This window comes from Canis lupus, chromosome 15 (genome assembly GCF_011100685.1).
Source record: "Canis lupus familiaris isolate Mischka breed German Shepherd chromosome 15, alternate assembly UU_Cfam_GSD_1.0, whole genome shotgun sequence".
NCBI classification, from domain to species: Eukaryota; Metazoa; Chordata; class Mammalia; order Carnivora; family Canidae; genus Canis; species Canis lupus.
The window spans coordinates 47,900,289-47,918,218 of NC_049236.1; the positions used below are offsets into that span (position 1 = coordinate 47,900,289).

At 35.2% G+C, this 17,930-nt stretch overlaps 1 protein-coding gene across 7 annotated transcripts in view; it reads right to left on the reverse strand.

The window, feature by feature from the left end:
- The window catches only part of IQCM (IQ motif containing M), a 436,649-nt gene that overhangs the window by 85,849 nt on the left and 332,870 nt on the right, over positions 1-17,930 (reverse strand). For all 7 annotated transcript variants that reach the window (XM_038558977.1, XM_038558978.1, XM_038558974.1 and 4 more), the window contains one exon: positions 8,970-9,131. In XM_038558977.1, coding sequence (XP_038414905.1) covers positions 8,970-9,131 — 162 coding nt within the window. The remainder of the gene's footprint in view (positions 1-8,969; positions 9,132-17,930) is intronic.

The following is a 17,930-nucleotide window of genomic DNA, read 5'->3' on the forward strand; positions in this document are numbered from 1 at the left end:
GATATCCTATGTGATATCTTAGGAAAACAGCTTTTTACCATTGGGTAAATGGTTAGCTGTGAGTCTATCCTATATGACCTTCTTATGTTAAGGTACAGTCCTATATGTGTTATGAGAGTTTTTATCTTACATGTGTTTTGAATTTTGTAAAATTCTTATTCTGTATCTATTGAGACAATGTAATTTTCACCTTTTGTTTTGTCAATGTATTGTATCATATTGATTGATCTGTGGAAATTGAACCATCCTTGCATCCCTAGAATAAATCCCACTGGATCATGCTGTATGATCCATTTAGTCTATTGTTGAATTTGGTTTGCTAATATTACATTGAGGATCTTTGCTTCTATGTTTGTCACGGATATTGGCCTATAATTTTTTTTAAAGATTTCATTTACTTATTCATGAGAGACACAGAGAGAGAGAGAGAGAGGCAGAGGAATAGGCAGAGGGAGAAGCAGGCTTCCTGCAGGGAGCCCGATGCAGGCCTCGGTCCTAGGACCCCACAATCATGATCTGAGCTAAAGGCAGACGTTCAACCACTGAGCCACCCAGGCATCCTTAATTTTTTTTTGCACTTCTCTTTCTTTGTTTTTCTTTCTTTACTTTCTCTCTCTCTCTCTCTCTCTCTCTCTCTGGTATCTTTGTCTGGTTTTGTTATCAGGATAATGTTTGCCTCATAAAATGAATTTGGAAGTATTCATCAATAATTTGAGGGTAGTTACTAACTTTTCTTTAAATGTTTGGTAGAATTCATCTATGAAGCCATCTTGTCCTGGTCTTTTGTTTTTATGAGCTTTATATATTACTTATATATTTAAATATGTATTTATTACCTAAATATTCATTAACATATGAGGAGAAATTGTTATATGTATACATGCATAATGTAGTCATAAACTATATTAACAAAATCTAAGCAGTGTAAGGGCATATATTTCTAAAAGGTTATTTTGTTATACTTGGTATTGTATACTATGTCACCAATTCATCAGACTTTATAAAAACACTGTTTTTTTTTCTTTCTCCATTTATTTATGATAGTCACAGAGAGAGAGAGAGAGAGAGGCAGAGACACAGGCAGAGGGAGAAGCAGGCTCCATGCACGGGAGCCCGACGTGGGATTCGATCCCGGGTCTCCAGGATCGCGCCCTGGGCCAAAGGCAGGCGCCAAACCGCTGCGCCACCCAGGGATCCCAAAAACACTGTTTTAAAGAGTCTTTAGGAATACTTTTAAAAAAGGAGGGGGGTATTTCTTAGGACAAAGTTAGTCCCTACAACTAGCTCCCATGCTCTTCCCTTTGCCTATAACACTTTTTTCTGTTCTTTACTTATAAACTGTAACCTGCGCTGTAAGAACAATTCATATATCATCTTTATAAAGTCATCTCTCATGCTGCCAGATGTTGTCATTCCCTTTTCTTAGGCTCACAATTATACTTAATTTCTTCTGTTATATCAATTAACATGAAACCTTGATTTTTTTTCTTTATGTGCTTATTTAACAACATTTCCTCATACTCTTAAGAAAAGCCTAACAGTTTTACACCTATGGTAGTAAGTTAATACTACAACTTATTTTTAAACCTTTTTAACCAATCAATTATAGTTCTTTAACCATAGTGATAAGTAATGCCCAGAACAAGTTTTAAACCCTATTTTTAATCAATCAGTGATAGCTCAATTCACAAAAGATACTTCTGAAAACCAACCAATAGGTGAGAGGTCTTACTTTTGAAAGTTAACTAATAAACAAAAGTCTGCTTCTAGTAATGCACATTTGAAGGCCAATCAATCAGCAACTTCATCTTCCCTGAGGAACCATACTCTAAATCTTATGTCATTTCACTTCCACTGCTAAAAGCCACTAATCACTAACTTGCATGTTGCATAACAAATTATCCCCAAATTAGAAACCTAAAACAGCATTTGTCTCACATAGTTTCTGAGAGTTAGGAATCAGAATGGATTTTCTAGGTGGGTTAGGCCACAGTCTCTCATGGGGTTGCAGTCATCTGAAGAACTGATAGGGTAGACACTCCACTACCATGTTCATTTCTCATACAGATGTCAGCTCCTCACTGGTTATTGGTATATGCCTTCAATTCATTAGCACAAAGACCTCTCAACAGATCTGCTGAAGACCTTTATCACATGGCAGCTAGTTTTCCTCATAGAAGCTTATCTAAAAGAGAGCAATGCAGGAGCCACAAAATCTTCCACAAAATCTTTTACGACTTAGCCTCAGAGGTAACATACCATCACTTTTCTTGTATTCTCTTGATAACAAAACAAAGACCAACCCAGATACAGTATGCATATTTCCACAAAATCATGGATCATTGGTTCCATCTTGGGGGCTAGTTACCACTCTTCTCCAAAACCCTATATAATACCAACAGCCTGCTTTGCCCAGAAAGACTGTTTAAGCAGCAAAACTCTTATTTATTTAGAAGGACAACAAACTGAACTTGCAGTTTTTACTTCAGATATTGAGTGTTGTTGTCATCCTATGTCATTTAGCGATGTTCTCCCAAGACTTTTTTTTTTTTTTTGAGGGGGAGAGCTTTATTTGGTAGCATTTTGTTTGACACATAGATCAATAAAAGTGCTCACTGAGACTGACTAAACCACATTCTAGTGCTTTGGATCTGCTAGTCTGTGAGCATTTCTAGGGTAAGGATTATGTTAGTTATTTTTCAAGCTTTATTGCCAAGAACCTAGTTGATACTCATTTAGTGCTTGTTGAATAAATGGATGCAGAATTCAAATGATAAGACATTATTCCTATGATTTTAATTTTAAAAAGTTAAGAAGTATTGAGTGGTATATTATTGTAAATATGCAACTCACATTTCCTTTAGCTTGTAGATCTCATGCCACATATTAATGTCTTTCTCAAATAATTCCAACCTCCTTGGTGAAACTGGGTAAGTGGGAGACATATCTCTGATTTGATCAATGAAGTCCAAGAAAAAATGGAATTCACATAGGATATATTCATTCCATTAAATGAGCAAAATTCATCATCATAAAGAATTTGTAATAACTTGCCCATAGTTGAAAAACTTTCACCAGATACAATATAGCATTCATTTTTGTATTTCCATGAATAATTTCTGTGAGTATGCTAAATGTTGAAAGTTTTAACCAAGGAAGTATCATCTAAAAATAAAGTACCTTTGTTCCACCAGCAATTGCCCTCACAAAAACACAGTCACATAATTTACCCTTGACAAAGAAAATCAAAGGGACTTTAAAGAACATGAAAGTGGAGAATCTGGCAGTTTATGGTTGGTAAAAAGGGAGATCAATGGGTAAATACCCAGACAACTTTATAAGTCCAAACTGAACATAAAATATAGTCTTAGTGATATTATTCTCCTCAAGCAAGCAGGTAATCCATAGGCTAATGAAGACATTGAACTAATAGTAGTACAATTAAACTTATCCAAACTATAATAGACCATTTCCTGTACTTGTGCATATGGAAGTCATATAAAATATGTGAATCTCCCTTCAAATCAGGATTTGAATTTTTCACTTTTCAATAATTAATCTTATGAACACCCCAAAGAGTAGGTTCAAAACTTAGTAAATGTCTATATATCTTAGCTATGTTAAAGATAATCAGGACAAGTCAGGATAGTAAGTTTAAGAAGGCAAAATAAATTATACACTTATCAATAATTAAAGGAAATATGTCTCAAAAAAAGGAGAGAATAATAATGGATAGAAATCCAAATGCTTGGGCAGCCTTGGTGGCTCAGTGGCTTAGCGCCGCCTTCAGCCCAGGGTGTGATCTTGGACACCCGGGATCAAGTCCCAAGTCAGGCTCCCTGCATGAAGCCTGCCTCTCCCTCTGCCTGCGTCTCTGCCTCTATCTCTCTCTCTGTGTCTCTTGTGAATAAATAAATAAAATCTTAAAAAAAAGAAATCCAAATGCTGAGGTGTGTATTTTAAAGATTATTTATTTATTTATTTATTTGAGGGTGGGGGGGGGACAAAGGAAGAGACTCTTCAAGCAGACTCCTGTCTGAGAGCAGAGCCCTACTTGGGCTCAATCCCACCACCGAGGAAATCATGACCTGAGCCAAAACCAAGAGTTGGATGTTTAACCAACTGAATCACCCCCAGGACCCCCTGAGATGTGTATTTTAAAAATCTAAATCAAGTACAAAGATACAAGCAGAACATGTAGTAGTTGGATTATATTCACAATAAATTAGATATACTGGATTATCGTATCTTCTTCTAAGTTCCATCACTTAAAAGAAATGAGAAAGTTTGAAAAATGTTTAGGGAGAAGTGCCAGAAGACATTAAGGATTAGAAAGAGGGCCTCTGAGGAATAATATTTTAAAAGACCTATCACAGAAAAATAAAGACTCTTATTAATCTATGTAGCCTTAATTTTGTGGATAGTGAAAAAGTTATAACTGTTGGAGCAATTGTAAGAAAAGAGTCTTATGCTGCAGAGTAGAAAGTTCTGAGAGAGATCATCATCAAAAATCAGACCTGACTGTCAAGGGCAATTATGTAATTGCCAGAGTATGTAAAGATGGAATTCTCATTTGGTTAATGTACATCAGGTCTTGCCTGAAGGCAATGGAATAAACTGAATAGCATAGAAGGTATCTTGTACTTTTATAATGGGTAACAAAACAGTGATTAGTTCAAGAAATCAGTTCCAGTATTAATTACATAACTTAAATAGCCATATGTTATAAGAGTAAGTAAAATTTACTATATGAAGGGCTGGAAATGATATATGGAAAAGAAGTCGTTGAACTGGAGGTCTTTGCTCATTATTCAGGATCTGAACTAATTAGAAACCTTACATTAATATATTAATATGATTTCAGTTAAGAATGCACCACTGGTTTGAGAAAGTAATTTAATCATTCATTTGTATTCTCTAAATGATTTTCTTGAAAGATAATGGCTAACCTAGTCCTTTCAAGGTATTCCCATTAGAATTCCAAGAGTTCCTTAATATAATCTACAGCTTCCAGGTTGAGGATCCACCAAAGTCACAAAAACTTAATGAAGGTGAGAAACAAGTTCAGTGTGTCTATGACAGGCCACAAGACCCGGGAACTCAAGGACAGACAACTCATAAGGAAAGATAACAAAAGATACAAGCCTTCCAAAAGGCTTGTTAAACTTATTTTCTGAAAATAAGTTTGACAAAACATATGTTCCTGGAGAAAAATTTTTTATTTTTTTTTACTTCATTGATCTAAAATCATAAAATTATGATTCAGAAGAAATACTTTGTGTATATTAAGTAATTTGAAGTTATGACTTATGCAGCATTCCAGTGACACTCAAACTACTGTGATAGGAATTATGGGATGTAAAAACATGGATATAATGAATAATTTTAGAATATGTATGGTCCTAATACTACATAATTTTTTAGCAACCATGCCATTTATCGAGCATTCAGTAATTCTATTAACTACCCCTCAGTTCTTGCTGATGACACTTCTCTAAATCTACAGAGTGAAATCAATAAACAGAAGTGCCTACATAGTGGAGTATTATTAATGTTGGGACACATAATAAATTCCCAGAGCTATCCTCCCTAAAATGTTTCTAGTGGAGCAGATACTGAGTTTCAAAAAGTACTTCTATAATAGACTAATCTTTCTCAAGGCAAATACTACAAACTGTTTTGTCTATCAATTTAATAACAACTGTAATTCAAAAAGATGCAAGACCTCGGCCATTTACTTAAAAGGGAAAAGATAAGCTAAAACCTCAGAGGATGGAGTCTTTAACTTACAACATACTGCCTCTTGCAAATTTCCTTTATGCTTGTTTTATTTGTATCAAGTTCACAAATAGGCTATAAACAATGAACACAAATCTTTTAGAATGATATGGGTCGCATTGTGCTTATGTTCTGGTAGAAAATAGCAAAAAGAAGATAAATCTCAACCAGGGTCTTGATTCATCTTATAGAACCTAAAACCCTTATTATCTTTTTCATAATTTTCCTTCTCTTTCCCTCTTCTTCCTTTATTCTATCAGAAAAGAGCACTTAAGTATATACCATTATATGCACTAGCCCAATGGGAAGCAGTATATCTGTGGCTCCCCATAGACAAATTCTAAAATGCTGGTTTTAAAACTTAAAGAGAAACCATTTCTCAAAAATATTATCAAAATACAAATTGCACTATCTTGGTTCTTTAAATTTATGTTTTCAACTTTATTTTTATAGCTTTGTTGAGGTATAAATGAAAACTGCACATATTTAAAGTCTACTACTCGATGAATTTTGACATATGTATATATACATAAAAACATCACCCCAAAGTTTTGTAGATAATACAAAGATAATAAACATTTCCATCACCCCAAAATTTTGTAGCCCATCACATTTCACTTCCACTGCCCACCACCATCCCAGGTAAATATAAATTTGCTTCTGTTATAAGATTTAGTTTGCATTTTCTAAACAATTATATAAATGGATCATACTCTGTCCTCTTTTTTTGTCTGGTTTCTTTCACTAAGCATAATTCTTTCCAGCCATGTTGTTTTACATGTATCAATACTGTCAATAGCTTGTTCTTTTATATTGCTTAGTAAGTAGTATTCTGCATGGATATATCACAATTTGATTATCCTTTCACCTGTACATAGGTATTTGAGTTGTTTCTAGTTTGAGTCTTTTACAAAAAAGGAATCGATGAATATTCATGTACAAGTCTTTATATGGACATATATTTTCTTTTGTCTTGGGTAAATATCTAGGATTGGTATGGTGTGTTATAAAATAGGTATATGTTTAACTTTTTAAGAAAATATCAAACTATTTTGCAAAGCATTTTTACCATTTTACATTTGCAGTGAATGAATATTACTGTTAACATTGCTACCCATCCCTGCCAGCACTTGGTGTGTTCAGTCATTCTAATTTTAGCCATTACAATTAAGTGTATAGCGGTATTCCATTGTGTTTTTATTTACATTTCCCTAATTAATAATAATGATGAACATCTCTTTTGGACTTGTATGACATTCATATAAATTCTTTTTTTTTATTTTGTGCTTATTTCTAAAATTTTATTTACAGTAAAATTCACTGTTTTGGTAGTTCATTCTAACTAATTTCCAGAGTCATATAACTGCTATCATGACCAAGAGACAGAATAATTCCATCACCTTATGAACTCCCTCATGCTACCTCTTTGTAATCATACCCTCCTACCACCTGTAAGCCCTGGAAATCAATGGACTGATCTCTGCCCTTATAGTTTTGCTTTTTCCAAAGTGTCATTTAAGTAGAATCTAAATACAGCCTATGAATTTAGCTTCTTTCACTTAACATGATGCATGTGAAATTTACATTGTTGTGTGTATCAACAGTTCGTTCCCTTTTATAGTTGAAAATATTTCATTTTGAAGATATAACAAATTTTGTTTACCTACTCCCCAGGCAAAGAACATTTATGTTGTTTCCAGCTTTTGGCAATTATGACTAAAGCAACTGAATACAGTTATATATAAGTTTTTGGCAAACAAACACTTTCATTTCTCTTGGGTAATTACCCAGGAGTCAGATGGCTAGGTTTATGGTTAGAGTAGTTTAACTTCATAAGAAAGGTCCAAAATACTTAAAAATTGATTGTATCATTTTGCATTTACACCAGCAATGCAATATTTCAGTTGCTCTATATCCTTGCCAGACTTGGCATTGTCATATTTTCAAACTTTATTTTAGTGTGTCCAATAGGTGAGTCTTCTCACATTAGTGTGGGTTTAATTTATATTTTCCTTTTTTAAAAGATTTTATTTATTTATTCATGAGAAACACAGATAGAGGCAGAGACATAAGCAGAGGGAGAAGCAGACTCCATGCAGGGAGCCTGATGCAGGATTCTATCCAACACCCCGGGATCACATCCTGGGCCAAAGGCAGACACCCAACCGCTGAGCCATCCGGGCATCCCTAATTTGTATTTTCCTAACAACTAATGATATTGATCATCTTTTCGTGTGCTTATTTGCCATCTATATATCTTCTTAGTTTATTTGGTTTTGCCAAAATACAAAGTTAATTAATAGAAGGATAGTCTTTTCAACAAATAGCACTAGCACACTTGGATATCAACATGTTAAAAAAAAAAAAAAACTTCAACCTATACCTTGAGTCAAGTACAAAAAAGAATGACTCTTCTTTTCAAATGACATTATTAAAAGATAGCAAAGACAAGACAGACTAAGAGAAAATATTTTCAAAGAATATATGGTAAAGGACTTATATTCAGAATATTTAAAGAACTTTCAACACTTACAAATAAAAATATATATATTAAAATTGATCAAAAGATTTTAACATACACTTCACCAATGATGATAACATAATGACAAACCCATGAAAATACACCAAATATCATTATCTACTAGAAAAATGTAAATGAAAATCAAAATGGAATACCTATACAGACCTATTAAAATGGCTAAAATTAGAAAAACTGATTATGCCAAGTATTGATGTAGCTGTAGAGTGCATGAATACAGCTCTCAGACCTCTGCTGATGGGGAATATGAAATGATATAACTACTTTGGAAGACAGTTTGGTTAAGAGAAATGCAAGCATTTGTCTGTACACAGTCATGTCAATGAATGTTCATTGTAACTTTCCTTGTAGTATCACGTTTTTGAAAGCAACACACATGTCCATCATCAGGTGAATGAAACAACACAGTGTGTTTCCACTATTCCCAAGGAGGTACCAAAGTGTAAAACAGCCACTCTTTAAACTGTAGGCACACTACTTAAGAACTGAAATGAATATTCTGTACAGCCTAGGAATTACCCAACATTCTGTTTGTGAGACTAGATCACTTCCTGGTCACTTCCTGTCACATCATCTAAGTGACAAGTAAGAGATATATAAAGAGTCATTTCTTCTATATTATAAAAAGAAATAATAAGATTCAGCATTTTACCTATATATCTATATCCTTCTTCCCCATTTACTATGGGTCTCAGCCAAGTTGACTTAAGTCGAACATTATTACGCACATGGGCACCTTGAGGAGGATAGAGCGTAAATAACATTTCAATTGCATTGAACTTCTTGATGAGTTCAGAATATTTGTCACGGTCTTCTGTAAAAAACAAAAGAACATTAAAACATTTTTAAATTTTAGATATTTTTACAGAATGTCTACTGTGTTTATGTAAAGGATGCAAATTAAAGACTAATAATTTGAATGCTAATGGCTATGTTGACAATGTGGGTTTTCTTTAGCCAAAGGTACTTCATCAACAATCTTACTGTTTAGATAATTCCTAGCAAAAATTTAGAAGTAAGGGGTTTACAAATATCCTCTTCAAACACTGTAAGTTTAAAGCAGTATTGTTAATAGGTATGGGGAAAAGTAAGGTAACCAATGAACAGCATTCATGTTATACATGTAACCATGTATATTTTTAATTAACATTAAATAATGAAATCAGATTAATCTGACAAAAATGTTGACTAAGTGTAGAGTTCCCTAAAGCAAAATGACTGAATTAATATCTCTAGGCTATGATGTATAAGAAAATATAATGATATGTATGCAAATACTTATATACCACTTACTGTATGCAAGAAATTGTTCCAAGTGCTTTTAAACATTAATATACTTCATTTTCATAAATATCTATAAAGCATATCTTATTGTTATTTCCATTTTACATAAAGAATTTGAGGCCCAGAAAAATTAAATAACTTGCCTAAATCTTGCAGTCTGTAAATGATGTAATTAGGCTTTGGCTTATCTAAGGAAGCTTTTATTTGCAAACAAATGATTATCAACCAAACATAACCTGCATTAACTAGTAGATGAGAAAACTAGAATTCAAAAATAATTTGAACCATAGAATGAAAATTCTTTGGTTATGGACCCTGGATCTCCTGCTGCAGCTTCAGTTTTTGTTTGATAAGCCAGTGCCTAAAACTCAGTAAGACAATCTCCTGAGCAATGAATTCAAAGTGACTCTACCTAGAAATATTTCAAAAGAAAAGAGAACTATCATATGATGTAAATCTTCATTTATAACCCTATTACATTTTCTTTCTTTCCTTCCTAATTTCCTTCTTTCTTCTTTCCTTTATTTTGTTAGATAGTATATTTTATGGTAAAGTAAGTATAAAGCAGTATGACATAACGCTTAAATGATTAAGAAAGCAGATCTGTTGGTGGGCTGTGTGCCAGGTATCAATCTATTACCTCACTCCCAATCCACCTTTCACTGTCCTGTTTGTGAGACTAGATCACTTCCTGGACATAAGGCACAATTTTAAGCATCTTCCATAAAGAGCAAAAAAGGGAACTAGATAATGAAGGGGCTCTTCCTGGATCTGGGTACTTCTCTCTGTTGGCTCTTACAGTGCACAGCAGCCAGCAGGGTAGGGCCCTTTCTGGGAGGTGTCTTAGAATCACCTCCCACCATATGCACACACACTGGGAGCTTCCTACCAAGTTCCATGGTGCAACACCTTCCCATGAGTGGGTTCCCAGTAGGTTCCATAGTGTGACAGCTCCCTATGGACAGTTCCCCAAAAACTCCAGAAAGTGGCTTTCTCATGAGTTCCCCTAGCTTGGTCTCTTAGTGAACTTCTCTGCCATTCACTGGGCCAGAGCTATGCCCTCTCCAAGACGTGGCTCCATGGAGGTGGGGGTGTGGTGGGGGTAGGTTCTTTAAAACTTGTTCTTTCCTTAGGTGCTCTGCCTCAGACCTAGGAATACCAGCCACTCTATATCTGATCTTCTCAAATTTTTAAAGTTAGTTTTACCCCTTAGTAGCAGATCATAATTAATAATTCTTTACATTAATCTCTTCCTGCTCAAATTACTATGTAGTTTCTATTTCATAAGTGGACCCTAGCTGACATAGTCAGACCTGGGCCCTAATATTCAAATCACTGTTAACAGGCTGTGAAATATTAGACAAATCAGTTTACCTTCAGGCGATTATACTGGCCTCATAGAATTATTGTTAGGATGATCCTAAGCTTTAAGTGACATAAGACACATAAAGTATTTATATGGCACCATGTCTATATGTACTAGATTAATGTATTGTCAGTCTTCATCTAGTATTATTTCAATAGTAATAGAAACAATGAGAGAGTCAGAAAACGATAAATAATATGTAATTGCATCTTTCAATTATACACGTCTTAAGTACTTTTCTGCCTCCTTTTAAAAGGGAAAATTCAAAATCATTCCCTTGTGACTAACAAACAAAATAAACAAGAACTCAGACATCCTCACATATGCTCGCATGTGTGAACAGATTACATATAGATTTTCTTTCAAGATTACACATAGATTTAGAATTATATAGGTGATATATATGCTAACGCCTGCCAACATCATCTGTCAACAGAAGAGAGGAAGCTGGAACTATAGTAAAGCAATGCTGAGGAGTGAACTTGCTTTACTTTTCCACGCAGCCATGCTTCTTCAAGAAGTGGAGAGGTGAGCTCCTCAGGCAGGAGGAGACTTCCTGAGTTGTAAGGGAAGCTAGGAATGCAGCATCAATCAGAAATCACACAGCTAAATAAAATACCGCGCTGAAGTTTTCCATGATGGACAAGATAAAGAAACAAAATAGATCAGAGTTTCTCTCTTTGAAACCATAAAGAAAATTAAAGTAGGAAAAACTAGCATAATTGCAGCTATTCAGGGTTAAAAGATAGAATTGCACTTAAGGTTTCTCCCATCCCTGACATTTATATCTTTCTAACTCCTTTAGTTTAAAAAAAATATATTTAGCAACTTTATTTGATAGGATTGTGCTTGTTAGTTTCCATAAAGCACTGTATTTTTCATAAAAACAAATGTTTCCATGTCAAGCAAAATAAAATGCCCTCACTAAAATCTCAACAGTGGTAAATGTGGAGCTGCCACTTTTTCTTACTGGTGTATCCTGATTGAAGACTAACCAGAAACACATGAAGTCGGGGAAATGTTGCACTTGTTAGGATAATAAGGCACAGTGCTAACTCTAACAGAGATGCACATCGAAGGTTCCTAGCTCAGAGTCCTGCTACCGTCACCGTTTGCCATTAGGTAACACAAATGGAGGCCTGGAGCTTATATGAACAAGGTATTATGATTTTTGAACAATTCTACTTTTCCTTCATAATATCAAAGTTGATTACAGGTGAGCATTTTTAATTTTAGAAAACATATAGCTTACAAAACATGCTCTCTTTATTTTTAATTACATATGTCATTCCAAGATAAAAATAGGAATGTAAATTTTGTTGCTGATATTGATAATTTTTTTGTTATTTATGGAATATCTTCCTTCTAATGCACTGCTAAGCCGATATTGCCACATTGGATTCAGATGTTGTAATACTGTTCTCAGAACTCAGAATAAGAGCTCTTTCTTACCCCTTCCTCCCCAAGCCATATGTGTGTAGAAATTTGAAGATCTTCCATGTATGTGTCCTAGGTCTGGTTCTGTTGGCAAAAGCCTTCACAAAATTTCCATAATTCTCTATTGTTCCCAGGTCACCAAGGGGTTAATTATCTTCATTAGACATAGCAGTGGTTGATAGCAGAGGCTCTGGAGCTGCACTGCCTGGGTGTGAATCTGGACCTGCCATTTATGAGCTGTATGACTGAAGCAAGTTAGTTAACCTCTTTCCAGCTCAGTATTTTAGCAAAACTGTCTACATTATAGTGTTGTTATGAGGACTACATAGGTTGACGTAAGTCTTGAGAACACCTAGTCTATACCCAGTATTATTTAAGCATTAGTTATCACTATAATTATGATGACTTCCATGAACAGATGCTGGTATAGCCTTTATCCTATTTAGATAGCAGTTTCCTGTCTCTTCCTCCATCTTGCTGGCTCGTGGGTGGGTGGAAGAAAGGTCAGTTTTCTTGAAGCCATTGCCCTTTCTGGTCACTCTTACACTATTTTGGTTGTTTTAAGGCCCAGTGGTTCCTACTGGGTGTTGATCAGAATTTTTTATGAATTGGTCACTTGTGGGCTACTCATTGGTGTTATGGTGGTCTTCCTTGTTATTATTAGTGAAAACAATATTTTGTTAGATCTAAGACATTACAGATGTTGAGGGCCCCATCAATTTACACACCACTAAGAAATATAAAGGACTAGAAATTTAACTATGGCCTACCATTGATTATAAGACGTAACTTAATTTCAGAAACATTAAAATGCGAAAGTATATATCTTAGAGTTAACCAAATGTGGTGAATACCCAGTCAGCTAATTGAGAACTCCACCTGGCTAACAAACAGGTATCTCAAAGTCTATGTGCTGAAACCTGTCCTGTGCCAAGGATTCTTGTCTCCGTAAAATAGCATCTAGCTAATGGTAGAATATAGAAAAAAATATCACATATATCAACACAAACACTTTGGTCTCCTAGTCTTCTTGGCCTTTCCGATCTTATCTCTAAATAGCAGACATAATAATATTTTTAAATGTACTTTTTATACATTTCCCTATTTAATGGTTTCCTGATGTTTCTAAAATAATGCCAGCTCTTTACTATGTCCTAAAAGACTTCTGAACATCCCGGTCACTGCCGCCTCCTCCATCTCTGACAATCTTGGATTTCTTTCAGTTTCATAAATACACCTTGCTTCCTCCTGTTTCAGAACCTTTGCACAAGATGTTCTTCCCTGCCTGGCATGTTCCCCTCTCCTTCCCTCCATTACCTTATAATTTCTATGCCTCCTTCATGTCTCTCCTGAGAGTATCCTGTGACTATCACCAAACTAGATCAAGTCTCTACATTACGCATTCCCAGAGTTGTTGTCCTCTGCACTTTTCCTCATCTATGCTTCCTGAAGATTGTAATTATATTATTTGTATTATTATTTGATTCAAATCTGTGTCCCTTACAAGACTTTGAGCTCCAGGCAAGCAAGGTCCGTGACTGTTTGCTAGCCCCTGTTTGTTTGCACTGTATCCCCTATCACCTAGGAGTGCCCAATACTCACAAAGGGTCAATAAAAGGCTTTTAAATTAAATAAATAAATCAGTAACTGATAGTATTTTTGGGAGTCTCATATGTCGATACTAGTGTACTAATAAGCAGATTACATGCATTAGCTGATTTAATCCTAAAAGCAAACATATTTAACTTGCTGACAACCCTGTGAATTTCATATTATTATACTCAAATCTCAGGGAGATAGAGGAAGGTTGCAGGGCATTTTCATGGCCTCATAGCTTATAAATAATGAAGCGAGGATCTACTTTTAATGGTCTCACTTCAAAGCCTGTCTTTTTAACAAGGATGCCACACTGTTTTAAATGTGGGGTTCTTGCTATTATGGAACTTTTAGTGGCTTCATGAGTTGCTAGTCACCTGGTGGCCTTTCCCCTGGTGGCCTCTCCTTTCTTCCCATCTTTTTAAGCCATCAGCTATCCCAGCATAGTCTGCTAGTCAGCACTGTGGCTTCTCTCACAGAGGCAGCAGCTCATAGCTCTTCCCAGGAAGTTTTCTGATGTTGGTCTTCTAAGAAGAACCTATTTTGTAGAGGATATTGATGATCTCTCAGGTCAACTCCAGTATTCTTTAAATGATTAAAACCCTCTTAGTTTGCTAAGGCTGTAAGCTAGCATAAAATCCCTGTGTGACTTCCTTAGCATCCTCCAGTATTCCCCTGCCTCTCAGACAAGTGAGGTTCCTTATGTTCAATGTTTATACTAGATGGTGAATTTTCAGAGAACCCCAAAATGTCCCTTTCCTTCCTCTCCCAAACAGGGCACTACATTATTGGGAGTTCGTTTCTTCCTTCTTGCAGAGCTTGAATCTGGATGCTTAAGGTAGCGGTTCCCAGAATTATGCACAGTGATTTAAAAAAAAATTATAAATGGGATCTTATGGGAGTTTATTTGTGCTTGGCAAATATTCTGGCTTTGTGGTTATTTTAACATTATTTCATGGTTTTAAAAACATTATGTATTCACCATAGGAAACTTTGGAAATACAAAAAAGCATAAGGAATAATTATTACTTTCAGTATTTGCCAACTCTAATCCCATATGCTTAATTTTTATTCTCTTACAATCCCAAAGAAACCATAATAGGGCATAGGTAGTTAGTAGGACACTTGTTAGCAGATCACTCCTAGATCAAATAAATACTAAAATTTTTCTATTAAAAATAATAAGCTGAGCAGATAGTTTAAAAAAATAAAATATTAATAACTTTAGGTTGGTAAAAGACGAAAGATTTATGTTATCTGAAGAGAAACCAGAGTATAGCCCAATTGGCCCACAACTAATGAATGGATAAAGAGGATGTGGGGGAGATATATATATAGATATATAGATATATATATTCATATATATATGAATATTACTATAGTAAGATATATAGTATATATATATATATATATATATAGGAATATTACTCAGCTATCAAAAGGAATGAAATCTTGCCATCTGCAACAACAACATGGATGGGGTTAGAGTGTATTATGCTAAGTATGCTAAGTGAAATAACCCAGTCAGAGAAAGACAAATACCATATGATCTCATTCATATGTGAAATTTAAGAAACAAAACAGATGAACATATGGGAAGGTGGCAAAGAAAAAAAAAAGGGAAAGGAAAATAAGCCACATGAGACTCAGGATAGAGAACAAACTGAGGGTGGATGAAGGTGCGTGGGGGATAGGCTAGATGAGTGACAGGTATTAAAGAGGGCACTTGTGATGAGCACTGGCTGTTGTATGTCAGTGATGAATCACTGAAATCTATTCCTGAAACCAATATTGTCATTGTATGTTAAATACCTAAAATTTAAATTAAAAAATAATAAAAATTAAAGTTCCCAGGGAGATAAAAAAAATTTTAATTGGGAAATAGACTTAAAGTCAGCTTTACATTAGAAGTCAGAATGAGGGCAGCCCCGGTGGCACAGCGGTTTAGCACCGCCTGTAGCCTGGGGTGTGATCCTGGAGACCTGAGATCGAGTGACACGTTGGGCTCCCTGCATGGAGCCTGCTTCTCTCTCTGCCTGTGTCTCTGCCTCTCTCTCTCTCTCTGTCTGTGTGTGTGTGTCTCTCATGAATAAATACATAAAATCTTAAAAAAAAAAAAACTTAAAAGATTAGAAAAAAAAGAAGAGGAAGAAGTCAGAATGAGGGATACCTGGGTGGCTCAACAGTTGAGAGCCTGCCTTCAGCTCAGGGCATGATCCCGGAGACCCAGGATCAAGTCCCACATCAGATTTCTTGCATGGAACTTGCTTCTCCTGCCTCTCTCTCTCTGTCTCTCTCTGTGTCTCTCATGAATATGTAAATAAAATCTTTAAAAAAAGAATAATGATACAAACACAGCGATTTGAAAGGTATATGCCCCAATGTTTATAGGAGCAACGTCCACAAGAGCCAAATATAGAAAGACCTTTAATGTCCATCGACGGATTAATGGATAAAGAAGATGTGGTATATGCAATAGAATATTATTCTGCCATCAAAAGGAATGAAATCTTGCCATTTGCAATGACGTGGTGGAACTAGAGGGTATTATGCTAAGTGAAATAAGTCAGTGAAGGACAAAGACTATATAATTTCACTCATATGTGGAATTTAAGAAACAAAACAGATGAACCTATGTGAAGGGAAGGAAAAATAAGTTGAAAACAGAGAAAGAGGCAAACCATAAGAGAGTCTAACTACAGGAAACAAACTGAAGGTTGCTGGAGGGGATGTGGGTGGGGAGTTAAGGCAATTGTGCTATGGGATTAAAGGTCAGTTTAAGTAATGAGCACTGGGTGTTATACCCAATTGAATCACTAAATTCTACCTCTGAAACTAAAAATATGGTATATGTTAATTAAAATGAATTGAATTAAATTTTTTTTTGAATTTTAAAAAAATTTTAAAAAGAAGTAAGAATGATAAAAATAAAGACAACCTATTATCATAATTGTCCCTTTCTGGAATTATTATTAAAGGGTATTTTAACACTAAAAATGCAAGAGCAACACGATTTCAGATGAAAGAATAATATTTACTTTGAATGATGAGAACCTTCAGCTTCTAGGATTTTTGAAAATGTCAATTTCTTCCTAATGGGCCTATCCTCAACACAAATCCCAGCACAGACTCAATACTTAAATAGAGCATGTGTGTAAATCATTAAATTCAAGACAAGTCCTAAGTGTATCAGGGAGAGTTAGGAGGCTAACAAAGCTTCACTAGTGACCCTCAGTTATTAAACCAGAAAGGTGGACCTTGTTAAGAAGTTGATTATTAATAAGTAATTACAACTATGGGTAGAAGTAGCCAGTCCTTTACCTTTGCCCAGTAACTGCACTACTATGTAACTCAATTTATCACTAAGGTAAAAATATACTTTAAAGCCTTCCTACAAACACGAAGTTCACAAGCTAAAAGCAGTGGTGATGGTGGAGATTTTCTTCCATTGTCAACATTATTCACTCATTAAAATGCTAATTTATCTCTCATGTGCCACTGACCCGTCATGGGAGGTTTCAGTATGGGGTTATCAAATATGAATTTAAACTGGTGGTGGAATCATCTACAACCCACTCATTGTAAGTGACAAATTTCTAAATGTTGTCCATTTAATATCTTGTCACTGCCACAGGATTTAGGATGCTTTCATTTCCTTTTATTTGAAATAAGTGAATGTTATAATTTTCTGTCATGCCATTTTTTTTTTATTTTATTTATTTATTCATGATAGTCACAGAGAGAGAGAGAGAGAGGCAGAGACACAGGCAGAGGGAGAAGCAGGCTCCATGCACCGGGAGCCCGATGTGGGATTTGATCCCGGGTCTCCAGGATCGCGCCCTGGGCCAAAGGCAGGCGCCAAACCGCTGCGCCACCCAGGGATCCCTGTCATGCCATTTTTATATAAACTTTTTCTATTTATTAGTAAAT